Source organism: Diplotaxodon limnothrissa, linkage group LG18 (assembly GCF_057381915.1).
Source record: "Diplotaxodon limnothrissa isolate DT_005_m linkage group LG18, D_limnothrissa_male_GT1.1, whole genome shotgun sequence".
Taxonomy (NCBI): domain Eukaryota; kingdom Metazoa; phylum Chordata; class Actinopteri; order Cichliformes; family Cichlidae; genus Diplotaxodon; species Diplotaxodon limnothrissa.
Window position 1 is genome coordinate 23784681 of NC_140613.1, and position 18172 is coordinate 23802852.

General features: G+C 42.3%; 2 protein-coding genes across 4 annotated transcripts; one reads left to right on the forward strand and one right to left on the reverse strand.

The window, feature by feature from the left end:
- The first annotated feature begins 1131 nt into the window (after positions 1-1131).
- On the forward strand, positions 1132-9827 carry ocln1 (occludin1). 2 transcript variants are annotated; one of them, XM_085377051.1, is made up of 8 exons: positions 1132-1680; positions 2280-2483; positions 2645-2806; positions 6726-6908; positions 7122-7363; positions 8025-8196; positions 8338-8379; positions 9726-9827. In XM_085377051.1, exons 1-8 carry the CDS (start codon positions 1132-1134, stop codon positions 9825-9827), a joined length of 1656 nt encoding a protein of 551 aa, XP_085233177.1. The 2 variants fall into 2 exon arrangements, with proteins under 2 accessions (XP_085233177.1, XP_085233178.1); XM_085377052.1 differs by having other exon boundaries at positions 6726-6880; positions 7106-7363.
- A 1561-nt stretch (positions 9828-11388) lies between these two features.
- On the reverse strand, positions 11389-17030 carry nr2f6a (nuclear receptor subfamily 2, group F, member 6a). Of its 2 annotated transcripts, none has more exons than XM_085379045.1 (5): positions 16762-17030; positions 15373-15467; positions 13706-14034; positions 13287-13533; positions 11389-12647 (listed from the first exon to the last, which is right to left on the reverse strand). In XM_085379045.1, the coding sequence occupies exons 1-5, from the start codon at positions 17028-17030 to the stop codon at positions 12373-12375; spliced, it is 1215 nt and encodes a 404-aa protein (XP_085235171.1). In that variant the 3' UTR covers positions 11389-12372. The 2 variants fall into 2 exon arrangements, with proteins under 2 accessions (XP_085235171.1, XP_085235170.1); XM_085379044.1 differs by having other exon boundaries at positions 13706-14037.
- Between the last annotated feature and the right edge of the window lie 1142 nt (positions 17031-18172).

The window sequence follows — 18172 nt, forward strand, 5'->3', positions numbered from 1 at the left end:
GTAGCTCCGGAGAGTGTGGGTGAAGCTTTCGAAACTTTCATTGTTTTGTTAGGAGAAACTATCCATCCAGTAAAATAAAGGCGAAGTTAACGATCGTTGATGGGATATAAAGCGGACGGTGTGGTGGTGGCCAGGAGTCATGAACGACGCGGTTTAAGCAGCTGAACCTGGATCGGTGTAAAGTTTATGAGTTTTTCACGGCGCTTGGGTAAGTTGCGTAACTCATATGTCCTTGTTGATTCCTCTCTGAAGTTTTTTACATTTAAAGAGAATTTTCTTAATTATTATTGACCGTCTAACCTCGCTGATGATGCTGATTGATTAAAAGAAAACCTCCGAGCATTAACAAATGAGTTTAAAATATTTTACGACCAAGTAAAATGCTCATATTTTAAACACGTTATGACAGTGGACAGAAGTGTTTTTTTCTGGGCTGAAGTGGAATGAGCCTCTTTTAATGTAGAGATGTTCAGTTATGTACAATTAGCACACAGTTGCAGTAACAGAGGAGTACACGAGTTCGTTATTTCACGGGTTTAAATCAAACAGAAAAAGTTAAATTTGGGGGGTTTAAGTTGTATCTTCACCCCTCCCTAAGTGGTGCTGACAATCAGCAGGTGCTCACAGGTAACATGCAGAACAGGGGCTATGTCTGTGGCTCTCCACTGCTGAAAACACCACGCATGGCTGCTCACCTCTTATCTGCTGTGTGTCTGAATAATTGAAGCGTGCTGGGTTTGAGCTCATTGGAGTGATGAAGTGTGGGTCAGCTACACTAGAAAGGGTTCAGGGACGGGCTGAGGTGAGAGTGCTGCATGCTGGTGAGCTGAAAAAGGTGCTTATAACTAAAACGTAGCTACACTTAATTAGGGCTTAAAGGGACAGGGAAAATGCGTTGGAAGTGAATTCATCTTTTAGATTTTGAAAGTCATTTTGCTCATCAAAACATCCCACTGAAGAATTTACACTATAAAAAATTGAATTAAAATACTTAGCATAATAAAATCTCCTATTAAATGCATTATGTTATAGTGCTGATATCTATATAGGCTCAAGTCATTTACCCTTGCATTAATTCTGTCTCATTTTCACCCCTCTTCCAGGTGAAATTGGAGCATTATCCAGTAAACCATGTATGAGCCTCGGTACTATGATAGCCCCCCTGTGTACAGCCCACCCTACAGCACTACCTCCCACAGCTTGTATCCCCCAAGGAGTGTCCAATCCCCTCGAAGCCAGAATGCCCCCTATACCTACGATGTCCCACCAGAGTCTTACTACATGGAGGGGAAGCCTCAACACTTCTACCGCTGGTTCTCACCTCCTGGTTTTGTCAAGACCTTCCAAGGAGCCACGGTGCTCATGTGTTTCCTCATCTTCGCCTTAGTAGCGTCAACTTTGGTGTGGGACATGAACAGATTTGGGTATGGGGGATATGGTGTTGTTGATGCTGGAAGTGTTGGAGGGTTGGGGTCAGGATATTATGGAGGTAGCTACGGCTATGGCGGCTCCTACATGACGCCTCAGTCTGCCAAGGCAGCGATGATTTCCATGGGTGCCATCAACTTCCTGGTGTCACTGGGGTTCTTGGTGGCGAGTTTCTCACGGTCACGGAGCATACGGACATGCAGGTTTTACCTCACTGTGTTCATCTGTGATATCATCTTAGCTGTCCTTCAGGTGAGTCTGTCTCACCCAACAAACAAAGCAAGTCACAAATATATTCAGTTGTTCATTTTCATCAAATCCCTTCGATCAGCACTCATCACCCATCCATTCATTCTTCTTCTGCTTTTCAAAAGCAGTTGTCCTAACAGGATACACCCTGGACAGGTCACCAGTCTATCGCAGGGACAGCATATGAGAAACAGACAACCATTTAATTGACTTGCACACCTTCGGCTAGATTAAAATCACCAGCTAACCTAACATGCTGCATATCTTTGAATAGTAGGAAGAAGCCAGAGTAGCCAAAGAGAACCCGCACAGATACAGGATAACATGCTGACTCCATGCAGAAGGACCCCACTCAGAGGAGGAACACAGTACAGTGGTTCTATGTTCTCTGTGGGCTGATCAGTGGGATCCTCTTCTGATCAGTCAGTTTTGACCTGAAACTGAATTGCAGCCTTTTGTGTTCAGAAATGATGCTAAATTAAACGTTTGAGCCAACTTTTTAGTGTAAGTAGAAACTACATGAGACTTCTGTGTTTTTAATCTGTGGCATTGGCAAATCACTTATTTATTATGATTAAATTTGCTTTCGGTTTGTCGTCTAGGGCATCATTGACATCATCTTTGTTATTGGTGTGAACCCGATGTCTCAGAGCTCGCAGAGCATGCTGTACAACCCCATGCTCATGATGTGTCAGAACATCCAGGGCAGCCCTAGCCTCAGTGGCAGCGTGGGGGCCGGTTTTCCTGGGGGGTTTCCTCTGTTCAATCAATACCTGCAACACTACTGCTACATGGACCCCGAGGAGGTTAGCAGGAAGTATCTATCTATCTATCTATCTATCTATCTATCTATCTATCTATCTATCTATCTATCTATCTATCTATCTATCTATCTATCTATCTATCCATCCATCCATCCATCCATCCATCCATCCATCCATCCATCCAAAGTTCACTCTTTCCTCAGGCAGTGGCGTTTGTGTTGGGTCTTCTGGTGGTGGTGGCTTTATCGTTTTCTGCTTACTTCGCCTACAAAACCCGCAGCAAGATTTGGCGCCATGGAAAAGCTAACATCCATTGGGATGAGGCCGTGGCCAGGCCATCGGAGGGGCAGGATATACAGGACTGGGTGAGTAAAGTCTCATTATAATTTTTGAAACAGCATATAAATGGGGAACTGATGTTTATCAGCTGAGGATAAAAAAAAAAGTGAATTAACAAAAAGATGTTGACTTATTTTTGTATAACTTCATTTTTTACAGTGACATCACTTCCTAAACAGTCACAATTGCTTTTTTTCAGATACCAGCACCAATGAATTCCCAGCATTTATATAAACAATCTGTTGAGGTTTTCATGCATTGACAGTGAAAAATGAGTGTCACAAAGTCACAATACCTGTCGATGTTGAATCAAAGAATACTGGTGTTTATCCTTGACACTCCCAGGTTTCACTCTGACTGATGATTAACCAGACTAGTGATAACAGGCACATAGAAACCATTTAACAGTGACAGTCAGACAGCATTACAAGGTCCAGGTTTTAGCTTTTAGTGACATGAAACTGATCAGGAAGCTCATAAAGTAACTCACTTTATGGTTAAGAGCCAGGTTTTAAGTTTCACTTTGCACACAGTCTCAGACCGATTCATTTAGAACCAGAAGAATTTGTGGTAAACATATTTTTTTAACTAGTTGTCCCTAAATAAAATTAAGTTGTTTTGTTCCAAACCTCACAGATTTACAACATATGACATAATATATTACACCATACAGCAACAAAGACGGCAATAAATGAACCTCACGTAGCAAAGGTGTCGGCACCTCGTTCAGTAATTTTTTAATTGATATTATTCTCCACATAATCAGCCAAAACCCACAGAAACCAGTACAATATCCATCTAAAGAAATGACCCTGAACAGCAGGTTGACTTCTTAGATTTTATCAATGGGATAAGATATGTGCTTTGCTGTGAATATGATGCAGATTACAAACATTATTTCTATGTTGTTTCTGTCACATTTATTTTTGTTTAAATTTACATTACATAAATTATGACTTAGAAACCAAAAAATCTACTTAAAGCTGAGACAGATAAAAGAGACAGACAGAAATAGAAGCTCTTGACTAACATGCAGCACCACTTTGTTCCATCGGTCAAGATTTTACCCACAGAAAAAACATGTGCTTGAACTATAGTACCAATTTGTACACATTTAATGGTTTTTCATTATTTTCATACATGACAGTATAGTAGAACAGTCCTGAAGACATCAAAAAATTTAAATAACACAATTACAGTTTACAGTCGTGGTAATTTGGGGCTTTTAATTGACACTCACTCTCACAAACATTTGATTAAATGTCCCTCAGCAAGTTGCCCATCAGCCTGTATGGGAATTAGAGAAAATCCAAAATAAATTCAAACTCGTGCACCCACTTCTTGTTGTTTCTTTTTAGAGCCATTAAAGATGAATGCTGTATAATTATTTCACCATGCAAAAAGGACAGTTCAAAAAAATAGCCCCAAATTACCATAACGTTCAAGCCTGTGATGAGAGCATGTAAACTTCTGACCTTTACTGAATGTGCGGAGCAAAAAATGTGAACAAAGCATTCCTCAAATAACCTCCTTTGCTTTGATAACAGGTTTGAGCGCTGTTCATTCTGACAAGCGACTTCCTTAAGTTATCATAAAAATTGTTTCCAGCAGTCTTGCAGGAGCTGCCAGCTGCGATAAGCATTTCTTGACTGATTTCCTCCCTCTGCATCCCAACCATGATGGGTTTAGGTCAGGCTGTTGGAATGACCATGCCATCTGATGCACAACTCCATCACTTTGCCACTTGGTCTGCTACAAAGCTCACAGAACGTTGAGGTGCAATTTGGCTCATTGTCATGTCACTAATAAACATCCTCCACAGCACGTTTATTAATGGGAACATACTGCACATACTGTCCAATCTGCCTTCTTTGCATTTCTCAGAGATGCAGGTATGCTTCATCTCAGATTATGACCTCAGCAAGGATGTGGGGTTTGAGGAATTTAAAGAATTAGTTCTTTTGTGGTTTTATTGACGCATGTGTCAATGAGAGGAAAAGAAAAATTGGTTTGAGAGCTTTTCTCAGAGAGCATCAGCGGTCCAGCATTTACCAGCTATTCCTGCTGCTTTGACGCTATGTGCTCTTTTTATTTCGCAGTAGCCTGATGCGATGTTTAGCAGCAATTAATCCATTAAAGTAGCCATGTGACATGAACGTATCAGGCCCACCGTGACTCATTAGGGCAAGGGAAGCAACGTATTCAGTAAGTTCAGTGAAGTCTTGGCCTACATTCTTCCTATCAGCGCAAAGCATGTACCAAGTTGCTTCATCAAGAGGCAGGCCCTATTCTGGGGCACTCTTGTTTCGCACTGAAGATGCTTGCCTTGCAGGGAGGCATATATAATGTATGTGGCATGTATAATGAATAAAAAGGGTTGAGTTGCCTCTGTGTTGCTGTGTGAATCCCTACAGAGTGTGGTGGCACTAAATGATTCAGTCTGTGAAGGGGCTGCTACACACTGCTGCAGATTAGACTCCTGGCTAAGACGTAATTTCCCCCGGTTTTGTGCTACATGACTGGAAAAGGGAGATAATTGAGGGAATATAGGAAAAGTAGATTAAAAGAAAATGCGTTATGATATCTGAAAACTGTGCGTTGCGTTGCTTAAAAAAAAACGTAATTAATGGGGCTTTTTTTTATCAGCATCAGGAGTTACCCCAGAGTCGAACAGATGACAAGACCTCCTCCAAAGGAAAAATATCTCAAGGTTACAGAGAGATTTTATTGTGATGAGCGTTTACATAATGTCGCAGATTCTATGGCTTACAAATTACCATAATAGTGAGTCAAAGCAATCATTAAAAACAGCTTTCCTGGGTAAATTTCTAAATTCTAATAGTTGGCAGCCCTTTATAGACAGCACAATCATTTAATTAGAAATATCTGCAGATTTAGGTAGTAATCAGAACCATTACTAATAATAATCCCGATGTCTGGATTTAACAATAACAGCTGAATGTGCACCTGTCTGCCGCAGTGGATCAAATTCCTTGTAGCTTTCCTCTAGGTGCTCCCCACCCACACACCCCCACACCCTCACATGGGGGATTGACTTGCAACCCTGACATTCATAAGATCTATTTCACTGACTGCATTTTTCAAACATCAGCTCGCTAGACCTTTATCCTGTGTGACTGCACCCTGTTACAGAAATAGGTCAGACAAGCCTTCATTAATGATGCATATGACAGTGGATCAAATGAGGCGTAATGCAGTTCCAGTGTCTGATATTCTCCGTACCCTATAAGGATGTTTTCTTTTGACAGTGGTTGCAGCATCTGTTACACTGTAGGTGTTAAAATATCTGTCTGATAAACACATGCGACTCTTCGCCGCAGTCTCAGCCTTTTCAGCGCGCTGCTGATGATATTGATGTTCACACGCTCTCACACTGTTAACGCTCTGGTGGAATGCATCTCACATCAGATGGAACCGGGAAATTGTATTGTGCGCGTGTGTCCTTCGAATGAATCGCCTCTGTTAGCTGCTGAAAGAAATGAAGAGATTATTTTAGGTGAGGGGGAGCTCATGCTGAAAACCTGGAGGAGTGCTTCTCTCTCTTTAATGGCTGAATGGATATGAGAGCTGTCACACAGTCATGCTGAGGCCAAGGCTAGCGTTTGTGTCTGCCCTTGTATCAGTCTGGCTACATGTGAACGCGTCTGGCAGGGACATGCCGACTTTCAGCCAAGTGTTTCTGAGCAGTTTGGAGAACCCTCCAGTTCTGCACTTCTCCACTTAGGCGACAGAGTCAGTCGAAGGATTTCTTTCCGGCTTAAAAAAATACATCTCACAACTCTGGAGGATTATATTATTTATATCATCGTGTTAAATATGGCGTTATCTCAGAAAACACCAAGATAAAGACTTCAGGTTATTCAAACCAGAGGTCCTGGAAGTAAATAAGGAGATTATGATTTGACGGTCCGGATGTTGTCTTAGGTGAATCATGTTGGAGAAGTGCGCAGCACCCAGCAGGCACCGACTGTTGTTGTGTCAGAGAGAGCAGCGCCAGACCTGAGGGCGGAGAACAGCGCGGTCTCCTACGGCAATGGAGCAGTCAGCATCCACAGTGAGGGAAATTACAAAACCAACAGGTGGGTGATGTTTGCAGCAAATGAGTCTGTGACGCACAGATTCTCCAGTGTGGCCTGTGTTCAAATAATAGGTCACATTACAAAAACACACACACACGTTTGGCTTCAAATCCAAACAAGTATGAAGTACAAAAAGCAAAAAGAGACACATTTTCGTCACAGTGTCAAACACATAAGTTATGTTTCCCTGTTCCTGATCTTCAGTTAAGTCTTGATTTTCCACAGTTTCTCTGCAAACAAGAGCAAGACACATGGTGCTGAGCCTTTGTACCAAAACTGCAGGGCCAAAGTTTGTCCCAGCAGCTCTTCAGATGAGAGTGACAGCATCAGGCCTCCACCTTATTACGTGAAGAAGGAACGGAAAAAGGACAGAGAGCCAATGCCTGCTGCTCAGGTGATGATCGAGTCGCAGTATGAAACTGGTTACACCACAGGAGACACCGGCAACGGGCTGGACCGGGACCACACAGATTACCTCTACAGGTATGTCCTGAGGTTGCTGCAACCTCAGAGAGTTCAGTGTGTGAGAAAGTATTTACTCAAAGCAAAAGAAGCTTCAGTGGTGTTCAGAGTAGTTTAAATAATAAATACAAAATATAGTCTTGAACCTGAAATCATAAAAACTACACGTCTCTTTATTTAACAAGAAAAATGTGTTTTTACTCATATAATGTTAAAAATATGCATTACATCTAAATGAAGAGTCTACGTGCTGGTTTAGATGCATTTCCTTCCTTTTAACAGTCTCTTAATTTTTTTTTATGAAGGAATAGAATTAAATAAAAAAAAATGCTGAATATCACTGCAGATGTTGACTAAGCAAGAAAAATTAGCACTGGTATCAGTTTTTAAAAATCCCCTTTGGTTATACCCACGATTAAGTAAAGATCATACCCTGAGGAGGAACAATTATCTAATCAGTCACATCTTTAATAAAGAAATGACACAGTATTTATAATATTTTAGAGTAAAATACAGCAATATCAGAAAGAAGTGGTCAGGATCACAGTTGCCTCTAAGGGAGTTCAGCTAATTTAATACTGGTGGAGATACTAATGAAAAGCTCCCCTTTGTATCTGCCATTGCCCCAATAACAGTTTTAATGTAACAATGATTTCATGTCTTGGTATTAACGCTGTTCCAGGCTGTACCCAGAGATAACTTCAGATGAGCAGCGCAGAAGATACAAGAAGGATTTTGACTCAGATCTGTCGCGCTATAAGATCCTCTGCAGCGAGCTGGATGACATCAGCGACAAGATGCACAAGCTGAGCCGAGAGTTGGACGCACTGGAAGAAGACTCCATGAAGTACCAGGTAGAGAAAAACAGGAATAAGGTGCACAGAGTGGAAAAGCCAGGAGAATATATCAGCCAGTCATGGTTGTGGCTTTTGTATTTAAGTATTTGACATTTCCCAGCATAAAGTCAGCAAAACCTTTCTTTTTTCTTTTTTTAGGGTGTGGCAGATGAGTATAACCAACTGAAATGCCTTAAAAGTGTGAGTATAAGAAGATCTGTGATGTCATAATGTAAAGTTTGCAGTTTCTTCACTTTAGAGAGAAACTGAGTAAATTAAACATACACTAACCTAAAATCATAGATTGAATATAAAAGATGGATATGCCTGCTGCGTCATCACTCATTGGTTAAATTAAAGATCAGTTGTGAAGCGTCAAACCGAACATTTCTTCCAACGTCATCTTAGCGTTTTGAAATCAACGCAGCTGGTGAAAAAGTGGGACACTGCATGCTAGTCGGCTAATGACTTGTTTATCATAAGTTGTTGCTCCTTCTTTCTAACTCTGCTGAGGACCATTTCTTTAAAATGACCTTTGTTTTATAATCAGTAGGGCTTGAAGCTGGTGATTAAGCCCATAAACTTTTCTGATGTCTTGCAGTAAGGGAGCTGAGGGGTATTTTCTAAATTTTTTTCAGTGGTCACGCAAACAGAAAAAATGCAGGATTAGAGTCACCAGGGAAATCAATAAAAACAAAATTGGCAAGACTTTTTCACCATCTTTGCTTGTCTGAAATCTTCCCACATGCCATTTCATCGTTCTCTGATTTAACAGCCCAATTTGGGGGCTTTGGGGGGGACCATGTTACATCCCCAAATAGGCCTAGATGTAAGGGGAATTACATAATACTAGATGGGGAAACATGAGGAGGCTGTTTGGGTCGGTTTGAAAAGATTTATTGTCAGGTTGTGAATAAAAGGAAGCAGAAGTTCATTTTAGGAAGAGACAAAACCAACACAGCAACCAAAATGAAATAAAACCCATTGACTGATGAAGCTACTCAACAGAAAAGCAGACCTACTGCTCGACTCCCTAGCAACCAAAGATAAACAAGAGAAAAAGGGGAATATGAGAAGAATATGGCAACTCTCCCCTACAAGCTCCCTGTGGTCACAATAAATCAGTCGGGTTTAACAAGCAAAAACCAGCTAGGCACATAAGAAACCTACAAAAAAGTAAAAATAAAAACTAGCTAAGCTAAGGAAAGGCAACTTTAGTCAACTTCTATAGTCCCTGGAGAGCATGCAGTGGCTGCAGGACTCATACCAGCACCAGTGACATGAAAAGCAGGAACATCAGGAACTAGCAGTAGGGGAGGGTGGAACCCAGAGAAGGACCTGAAAGCAGAATGTGGCCATCTATATACTTTTTAATCTCTTTAAGGGGAGCTATGACATGTTTTCATATATTAGACAAATGCAGTTAGCTTTTTTACAGTCCAGATTATAAGATAAACTAGCTATCTCATTCCTGCACTGTAACACTACTACAATTGACAATATTGAGTTTGTTAAATATACACTTGTTTAAATTTTGTTTTTTCTAGACGCCTGAGTATCAAGCAAAGAAGAAGCAGAGTAAGGAACTTCGGCAAAAACTTTTCCACATCAAACGTCTGGTGAAAATCTACGACCAAGGTTTCTGCTAGTGTACATTATTCATCTGTCCAGAAAGGTGTGCTGACAAGAATTCATCCAGCATTTACTGACTTTTCCTTCACTGGCTGCACAGAACTTCCCAGCTAGTGTCACTAATACTGGTCCTACAGCCAGTGAACCTCATTTCTGTTTTTGACATCAATGTTCATGAAGCTGTAAGCATACAGCAACTCTGTGTGTGGTTTTAAACTGCATAGGAACACGGCGCTGTCATACGTCTGTCACGATGTCTATCATATTTAAGCATGAGATTTCAATTTCAGTTGTAATTTAATTTAAATATATGACAAACTATGTAAGAATACGCTGGAAGACGAGCGTAATGTAAATAAAGAAGCAAGTGAAACTCCTGTTTTTGTCATACAAAACTACTTTCAACAGCAAACTTGCAGTACATGTTGCAGTGTTTATTTGGCATTTTTCATACAGATGAAATTACAACACATTATTCAAGAAGTTAAAAAAAAACATAACAAAAGACACATCGTCATCGTTTGATTCTTTTAATAGCGTTGCCATACACATGAAATTTTAAATCTTAAGAACTCAGTAACACAAAGATAAGAAAACATTAACAATATTGTTCCCCTGCCTCTACGGCGTGGTTGTGTGAATTGTAGACTGAGGGAAGAATATGCAAAGAACTTCCAAAATGGCCCAGCAGCAAATCAAGAAGCAGGAGTTGCACCCTTCCTCTCTGGTTTCTTAAATTGCTAACTGCTGGATCGTGCTGAGTTTGGAGTGCGTTTTTCATCATTTCCTTAAAAATACCTAAAATAGTCCTGATTTTGTAAACCCGCCTCTTGAAATACCCATGTGAGGTAAATTCATGTGGACCGGGGAATCCCATCTTCTTCTAACCCGACAGACCGTATAATCTTTTGGCATTGAATATCCTGCAAGCGCAGTCTTTTCACCAGATCCTCATCAATTACAACATCATTCACAAACAGCAGAGACACACTCAAGATGCTAAGAGATGAGAGCATGAACAGCTCTACGTCGTATTAGTTGTAATGGCATTCAGCTTCTTTCTTGACATCTCAACAGATGACAGAGGTATTTTCATGTAAATACAGGTAGGAAAAAAAAAGAAGAAACATTTAGGAGCTACCATTGAAGGCAAATACTTTAATGTTTAAATGAAACTTTAATTACATAAAATAAAACAGTATCAACTTAGCAGAGATCCAAAATAACAGTTGAACATGCAGAAAAGACAAAAGCCGGGCTCAATATATATATGTACATATTTCAATACAGTTTTCGGGAGATCGTGATCTCCAGAAGCGTAAACTGGAATTTAACTGGTAGTGTCGATTATTTACTCTTAGAGCTGTTTTTGTCAAGCTAATTCTTGTTGTTTTAGAATCGTTTCAAACAGCTAAACTCAAGTAGGATTTAGACGTCAGCCTGCCGTTTCTCAGTGCATATGTGAAAAAAGAAAACAAATATATATTTATATATATGTATATATAATAACAATGATGTTTGATCAAAATAACGCTGAACATTCAGCGAGTCAAAACGACTGAAAATCAATTTGGGGGATCTAAGACTCGTGTTACACAGGTGTCTCAAATTTGTACTGAAAAACAAGGCAGTTGTCAAAAAGAAGGCGGTTTCTGGTGAACAAAATTTACAGAGGTTTGTGTTTAGGAAATATCAGACTAAAGCATTCTGATGTCTAGTGAGGTATTAGTCCGCTCTCATCTTACTATGCCTTTTTTTTAAATCTTCTTCAACTACACCACCAGTGAGCCCTGTGGATGAATTTAAATGCGCTGTTTACTCGATGGTCAGGCAGTCACAAGTCGGTTCATCTCGTTTTCTGGGTGTGAGGACCATCTCGTAGGATGATATGATAGACTTTGGTGAATTTTCCTTGGTTTTATCTCCTTTCTGCTCCTTTTCAGGAGCTCCTTAGTGTCTTCCTCGTTGTTGAGGTAAGAGTTTCCCTTCAACAGTGAGGCGCACAGATCGATCCATAATAGTGATACTTCATCATCCTGTTGTCAGTTATTTGGTTAAAAAGGTCATTGTATCACAAATGGCGAGCCATGGAAAATGAGCCTGGTGTGGGAAACACTGCTCCTCCGATGTCTGTTGGCAGGACAGTTTTGTTCTCTAAATGTATTTCTAGTGGGGTGCTGCTGCCCTCTACATGAAACTGCAGAGTCTTTAGTCACTATGACATGTGGGTGGTGACATGACTGGCTGTGGTGGCCATATCGGAGCCCAGCGTGAGGAGCTGGTCTCCGGCCTGGGACCTGGCACCAGAACGACAGCACTGGCAACAAGACAGCTCCAGCTTGGCACTGGCTATGCTATTCTTCTACTCTCTTCTTCTGGAGGCCCATGTGGAGTCTGAGGGCTCGTTCATGAGGGGGAATTGAGCGGTTACAGTACAGTGCATATGATGGCCAGCTGGCGCTGCAGTTTGATAACCACACAGATGGATAGTGATGAGTCAGGAGGTTTCCTGTGGGTCCTTGTCGTCACTATTACCAGACGGAGACCTCGTCTGTCAGGGAGCTACTGTCCTGGGACATACGGCCAGCTGATTGAGTTTCCGGAGAGCTGCATGTCCCGGATCAGCGTCTCAATGGGTGTCTTTCCTATCAGGCGCATGAAAAAGAGCTGGGAGATGAGGCTGGCAGGAACGGCACGCAGGGCGGGCAGGCGCAGGAGGAGGCGGCCGAAGCGCTGAGGCTGACTCGGGTACTGCATCCTCTCGTACTCTGTCAGAGCCACCTGAGCCTTCTCCTGCAGAGACTCCACGTGTACTGGGTCTGTTAGACCACAGGCATCTAAGAGGGAGGAGGGAGGAGGCAGTTACTTAATAGTGTGGGCAGGTTACATAAAGAGTCGTGATGAGCCTAGAGGAAGGATGAAATCCCAGCAAATAATGTAATAAAACCTCCCAGAGGGAAACACGTGAAACCAGAGTGCTTCATCTATGGATGCTCTCAGGCCAAAAAATGATTTATAAGCCTCACTTAAAAAAAGTTTTACTTTAAATAATGATCGCTTTTAGAGGTGACAGTCGCTATAAACTATGTCTTTAAGGCAGACACTTATGTAAGACTTAAGTCAGGAAAAGCTCAGGGCTCATGCTGATCAATGGTGCTGCTAATTACAAAGCACTTAAAACATTACTGCATTTTCAATGACAAGCCAGGAGATGGTGCCATAGGAGGTAAATTGTTCGATGAATGCCTTGGACTAAGTGGCTTGTTAGTCTTCCAGCAGTTCTTTGTGTTTTTTCTCCATGAAAGAAGAAGAAGGGTCTTTTTTACAAGATAAAGCTGTTGGATGTTTGCCAGGCACCATCTAACTGTGAGGATTTGTACCATTCTTTTGTTGATCTAGCTGTGCTAAATGACAGCAGGTGAAGTCAACAAGCAAGACGTTTTCTGCTCTTACTAGCCACTCGAATCACTAATCACCTGGCGAGAACAGCGCGATGGCCTTGAGACAGCTGTACTCAGCAGAGTCCACCTGTAGCCTGGTCAGCTTGTCCACCTGGTCCTGGAACACCCTCACCTGATCCATGAAGGACACCACGCGCTCCGCAGACATGGGCGAGGAGTGGAAACCAGCTGCAGCCAACAGGGGCGCCATGTGGAGCGGCAGGGCAGACTGCGCCGCGCTGAGGATGAACAGCTCGCTCCAGCTCAGTCTCAGCAGGGCCACCTGAGGATTTAGTAGTGTCTCAATCAGTGACACCCCCCCTCAACACTTTAATGTCTACTCAGTTCATTCTGCTTATCTTTTACAGTTCCTGCAATATAATCTGATAAAGAGGGAAGAGTCTTTCAAAGTCAAAACTGTATATGTGGCGTTTAATTAGAAATAATCCTCTAACCTGGTCGGACACAGGCAGCTCAGGGAAATAAGGGATGTTCCTCGCCCACTCCACTGTGCTGAAGAGTAACCGCGCAGCCAGTTCACAGATATTATCTATTCCCATAGCATTATCAGGACCGGCCTGCTGGTTGTACTGGTGTCCGTAGCGACTGTTGGGGTAAGGCTCGGCTCTCAGGAGCTGGGAAATAAGTTCAGACACTGGCTGACCACCACCACTACCTCCATTGTTGTTGTTATAGAACTCGCCGCCTCCAAGGCCACTGGCGCCACCTATGGGTGTGATGGAGGGGCTGAGGCTCGGCTGAGGTGGGATGCGACCGCGTTGAACTGCTGTATTTTGGTTGGGGGACAAAGGGGAGGAGAGGAGAGGAAAGGAAAGGAAAGGGTTTGGAGAAGAAAAGGGCAGAATAGAAAATTGCAAAAGACAAGGGGAGGTGATGGAGGGGATTTGGTTGAGAAGACCAAAGAGAAGAAAAGTTAAAACTGAATTCAGCCAGCAGTACATTTCTGATTACCAGGCCTGACTCAATTAGGAAGCTATTCTCTAGCATTGAAAGCATGCACAATCAAGCTCAGCTCAAAGCAGGGCAGAAACCAGTAGAGATCTCTCCATTTGGGGATATTAATTCCCGGTATGAGCATCTGCCCTTTTCAAGCGTCCTTGATCAATATGCCCAATTCACACATACAGTAGGAATGCGGCTCACTAGCTGACTCTGACCTCTGACCTCTCAGTCAAGGTAGTGGAGCAAAGGGAATCTCTCTCGTTTTCTATAGGGACTCATAATGTGTGTATTTAGCGTACTTTGTGATCTGTGATTGCAAGGAATAAAACAACTGAAGGGACACTGAGGGAGGATGTCTGTGCTTAGAATCTCCTAAATGTTGATGTCAGTTTTAAAAAGCCTAACAAATGTGTTTGTATACAACTATTTATTTATTTGTTTGTTGTTGTGTATCTGTCAGAGGGACATTTACTGATGGCCTCGCCTGATCCTCCACTTAGGGTGAAGTTCCCATATTGGATTCTTCTTGATTGAGCCAACAAGTCAGAGGATTTCTGTAGCTTCAACCAGAGGTTTAAGCCTCTGGGACGCAGGTGTCTTAGCCCTGTATCCCTCTCACTCACTGTTACGCAGGCACTAGATTAAGCCACTTAGTACATGGCATTGAGCTGACACGCATGGCTTGCTAAGCCATGATAGGACCTAGAGAACCATGTGTGGATTTCTCTGCACTACAGAGCACAGAAAAGGCAAGATCACACTAGCAGATAATTACTACTATACTTTAATGGGTTTTTATTCTTTATTTTAAAAAAGTATCTGACGGAAATAACGAGAAGACTCTGATGCTTAGTGCTGAATGTCACTTATTCCCCCTTTTTTATAGTGTAGTGGTTTACACATTTGCCTAACAAGCAGAAGATCCCCGGTTCTTTGGGGTTTACGTAGGGAAGGGTATCCAACATATAAATCAAATAAGCAGAGCTACCCACTGTGGCGACCCATTGTAAATACAAGAGCAGCTGAAAGTAGCCTCTTTTATTCATTCAGCTGAACTATTTCCACTATTGTGCAATTACAATCACAGCATTTGCCACAGTGTTTCTTATTCTTATAAAGTGAATGGATGGTAAAATAATTTGGGGAACAGGATAGTTACCTTCTTTGCGCATGCCAACACGGAAGCACTTCTTCAGGCGACAGTACTGGCACTGGTTCCTGTGGTGCTGGTCGATCTGACACTCTCTATTTGATCTGAGAATAAACCCGCCAAAAAAAGTCAATTAATGAATAATAAGTCATTAAATATTTGATTGTCTGGAAAAATGAAGTTGGCCTCATGTCATCGCAAACAATTCTGCAGCACATGCAGCAGAGCAGCATTACAGATGTGTAAAGTTAATAAACATTTGCCTCACATCACACCTCTTACACACTGTATTTACATGTATTAAAATACATCGACCACACTGTCCTGTAATACAGTTAATAACGGTCAGCTCTACTGCGGGCGTCAGTTTGTGTGACGTGTGATCAAAAGCGGCCAAACATGATGACAAATATAAGAACAAACCCCATACAGCGAGTGGAAAAGCTGCTCTGCTCTGATGTGCAGCCATTATCTTCCTCTCAAAAAGAACAAACAAAAAATCTGATGAGCATAAAAGCTGTTTGCAGATTAGTGTCAACAGCCTGATGCCAGCACTTCCTTTTAACAGAGCTACTCAACATTAATATTGCATTATGAAACTAGATTTTCCACGAGGCTGCGCACAACAGGATGGCGCCCAGAGAGCTGATGGCTACATGGTTCAGTCATGTAGCTTAACTGTATGTAGCTGTGTGCTGTGCACAACAGACGCTTTCATTATTATTCAAGTAAAATTGGCTAAAATGTTATCATGGGCTAAATAAGTCAAATGAACAGCAAATAAATAAATAAATAATTGTAATTAATTAATGGATTCAGACAGTTTTTTGATCAGAAGTGAACAGAAATAATCTGAAGTGAGAATAGCTTGGCATGGCAAAGCATGCAAGCTGAAGAGCACGGAGAGTTTTTTAGATCGATTTAAAAAAAATGAAAATAATCACTAGTTTCAAAATTGTAATGGCGATCTAGTGAACACATATAATAAATATTAGCTACAAATAATAGCTGATTTGATTAGTAACGTTTCTGTTATTTTTGGGGAATAATTTAGTCAGAAAAAAAACAGATAATAGAGAAAATGTTCTTCCCACATGAAAGCAGTTTGTTTTGTGGCACTTAAAGTAGTACACCCAGTACAACAAGACAAAGAAATGCAGCGAGTCCTTACATTTAGGAAGTTTATATTTGTCAATAACAACTATTTTTTCAATATTTCATTTAGGCTACAATTTTTTTTTTTTAAAGAAAAAAAAACCACATGGGCGTATTTTTAACGATAACTAGTCTCATTTCCTCTTTCACCTTCCAGAATCCTGTATTAAGCGGGTTTCTCAACGCTGTGCGAGCTCAGCCCATCAATAAATCAAAAAATAACAATTACCCACAATGCCTCACCTGCAGGTGTAGCTGAGGTTGCGCCTGACGCTCCTCTTGAAGAAGCTCTTGCAGCCCTCGCAGGTGAACACTCCGTAGTGTTTCCCGCTGGATTTATCCCCGCACACCACGCAGTCCACCACGCAGGCCTTGTCATCTTCTCCGGCTTCCATGTCGCTGCCTCCCGCCTGGGGAGAACCGTCTTCCTCCTCCCCCCTCAGGTAGCCCTTGTCCCCCAGCCCGTTAGTGCCCCCATTGGGATCTCCCCAGCCCCCACTCACCATGGCCATCGCTTGGTTACCGAACCACCGCAGAGGAAAATGGGACAGGCAGCCAAGATTTCTGGTTGCTGTCAAGGTAACATAAATATCAAAAAGTCCAGACTGTGTGTGCGTGTGTTTTCCCCCACCTCTCCCTCTCTCAGTTGTTTATGAAGTCTCTGGGTTATTATACAAAAGAACAGAAAGAAAAACAATCCTTGGGGTTGATGGCAGATGTCAATGAGAGGGGGTTAAAAAAAAGGAGGGGGCTTTAAGCCTTTGAGTAGAAGTGTGTTTGGCAGGAGAACGAAATAAAAACAAGAGCGATCAGTCTCCTCCCACTCCACTATGACCTGGAAACAGTCTCAGTGTGGCAACTTTTAGTTTTGCATGCATGTAGATTTCAGTGTCTTGTGTCTCTTGCGCTCTCTCTTTATCCAGCTCGTAGCCCTTGCCTGGTGTTTTCGTCCTCTTCTTCAGACCAGTTCCTGAGATGGTTAAGGGCAACGAGCACTGCCCAGGAAAATAGTCTCAGCCGAGGAACCTTACACAGGAAACACACATTAAGCGCACACCCTCCAAAATTAGAGCAAAACACAAAATCATTTGCAAGCAAACGGCACGAGGTGCAGAATCCCGTCTCGCGCTGCTCTGCATGCTCTTGTCCTCTCACACACGTACAGCCCTGTCTCTGTAGCAACAGTAATGGCTGAAAAAGGACCTCAGCATAGCTCGCCTCAGCACATGCCTGGAGACCATTTCACCGCCCCTCTTAAAGTACCCCTAACACTGAATTTGCCCTTGCTAGTAGCAGCTATTCTGTGTATGTAGAGTCCTTTGAGAGAAAATGTCAAGCTTACCTTAGAGCAAACAGTAATGTGGTGTCTGTGGCTCCCCTCGCTGAAAAAGAAATCCTCTCGTCGCTCTAGAGATCTTCCTGAGAAGGCAGGCAACTCTTCTCTCCCTGCTGTAATCCTCTCAGCAGCAGCAGTAGCATTGTGACCCGTGATGGAGACATTCCACACTGAGCAAACCAAGTTAATGTCCACGCAGCAGCTGCAACATTTTCAGGTGGTCACGGCGGTCCTCAGAGCGATGTTGGGGGCAGCTGCAAAAGCAGCAGCGGTGGCAGCAGACCTGGCGACGTGGACTGCCTGCACTCACTTCCAAAA

Excerpts from the sequence above, each read along its gene's own strand:
- ocln1 (XM_085377051.1), top strand. The coding sequence starts at position 1,132 with ATGTATGAGCCTCGGTACTATGATAGCCCCCCTGTGTACAGCCCACCC. Across the intron at positions 2,484-2,644 it reads GCTACATGGACCCCGAGGAG|GCAGTGGCGTTTGTGTTGGG; the intron begins GTTAGCAGGAAG and ends CTCTTTCCTCAG. Across the intron at positions 6,909-7,121 it reads TGTTTGCAGCAAATGAGTCT|AGCAAGACACATGGTGCTGA; the intron begins GTGACGCACAGA and ends TCTGCAAACAAG.
- nr2f6a (XM_085379044.1), bottom strand. The coding sequence starts at position 17,030 with ATGGCCATGGTGAGTGGGGGCTGGGGAGATCCCAATGGGGGCACTAAC. Across the intron at positions 15,468-16,761 it reads AACCTCAGCTACACCTGCAG|ATCAAATAGAGAGTGTCAGA; the intron begins GTGAGGCATTGT and ends GTTTATTCTCAG. Across the intron at positions 14,038-15,372 it reads TGTTGGCATGCGCAAAGAAG|CAGTTCAACGCGGTCGCATC; the intron begins GTAACTATCCTG and ends ACCAAAATACAG.